The sequence below is a fragment of the Pundamilia nyererei genome, unplaced genomic scaffold (assembly GCF_000239375.1).
Source record: "Pundamilia nyererei isolate P.nyererei 1_Seehausen unplaced genomic scaffold, PunNye1.0 scaffold00629, whole genome shotgun sequence".
NCBI classification, from domain to species: Eukaryota; Metazoa; Chordata; class Actinopteri; order Cichliformes; family Cichlidae; genus Pundamilia; species Pundamilia nyererei.
Window position 1 is genome coordinate 69,168 of NW_005188030.1, and position 1,123 is coordinate 70,290.

The window sequence follows — 1,123 nt, forward strand, 5'->3', positions numbered from 1 at the left end:
TGAATCCTCCCTTTTTTTATAGTGCAATATATCAAGGCAGCTGGGGAATTCCTATGATTCACTGAGTGTTTCTTCTTCAGTCACCTTTCTCCCTCACTATGTGTCTATACTGAATTGTTTCCTTTGTTAAATTCTCCTAAATTTTCTATATTTTCTGATAAATAATGTCAAGTGCTTTTAATAGGTATCTTTTTACCACTGCCACTGGTTTGAGTCTTCACATTTATCATCAAATAATATACTGACACTACTACTGATTAATTATACCTGGTGGTAATATTAGTGGTAGCAACACTGGGCTCATCTAACAAACTGAGGTGTAATGTTGTTAAAGGTGAAGGTAATTAAAAAAAAACAAGTTCATTCATTATCAGTATTTTTTCACTCCTTATGGAATGACTGGAAATATTTAATGTTTTTCAGAATTCATGAAAGCTGTAGTGTCTAATTCAAGTTTTCCTTGCAATATTGAATTACTGTGCTTTATTTACCGAGTCACCCTATCCCAAAGTCTTTCTGTGGAGATTGCTGTTCTAAAGATGAGGAATTTCCCAGAATATACAGAAGACACAAACTGATGTGCAGCAAAAACCTTTAATTTAAATTATTTCCAAATTATTTCTGCTGATCTACTAGTATTTTCCCGCACAGTCATCTCTGGGGTTTACATAGTCATATGGGCCCAAAAAAAGTAAATATCCAGTAAGTGTCAGTTCTCTGGAATAAAAATGCCTTGTTGATGCCAGAAGTCAAAGGAGACTGCTTCAAGCTGATAGGAAGGTAACAGTAACTCTGTCAACAACTTTTTACAGACAAGATATTCAGAAGAGCATCACTGAACAGACACACATCAAACCTTGAAGCAAATGAGATACAGCAGCAGGCACTGATCTGGTGTCACTCCTGTCAGTTAACAACAGGAAACTGTGTCTACATCTCACACAGATGATTCATCTGATTCATATTTCCTCTAATAAGCCTCCACAGATCAAAATATAATGAAGCTTTAAGTTAATTTGAAGCAAAACCACAATGCAGTAGTTCACAGTGATTCCTTTATATCAACTACTTATTACCTCAATACTTTTAAATAAAATCACACTCTTCAGTGGCTGAGACTGAT

The 1,123-nt window shown here is 35.0% G+C and overlaps 1 gene segment (V, D, J or C); it reads right to left on the reverse strand.

Annotated features, from left to right (window-relative positions):
- Window positions 1-495: 495 nt before the first annotated feature.
- The window catches only part of LOC102201119 (Ig lambda chain V-III region LOI-like), a 4,595-nt gene continuing 3,967 nt past the window's right edge, over window positions 496-1,123 (reverse strand). The window contains 1 exon segment of the V gene segment in view: window positions 496-533. Coding sequence covers window positions 496-533 — 38 coding nt within the window.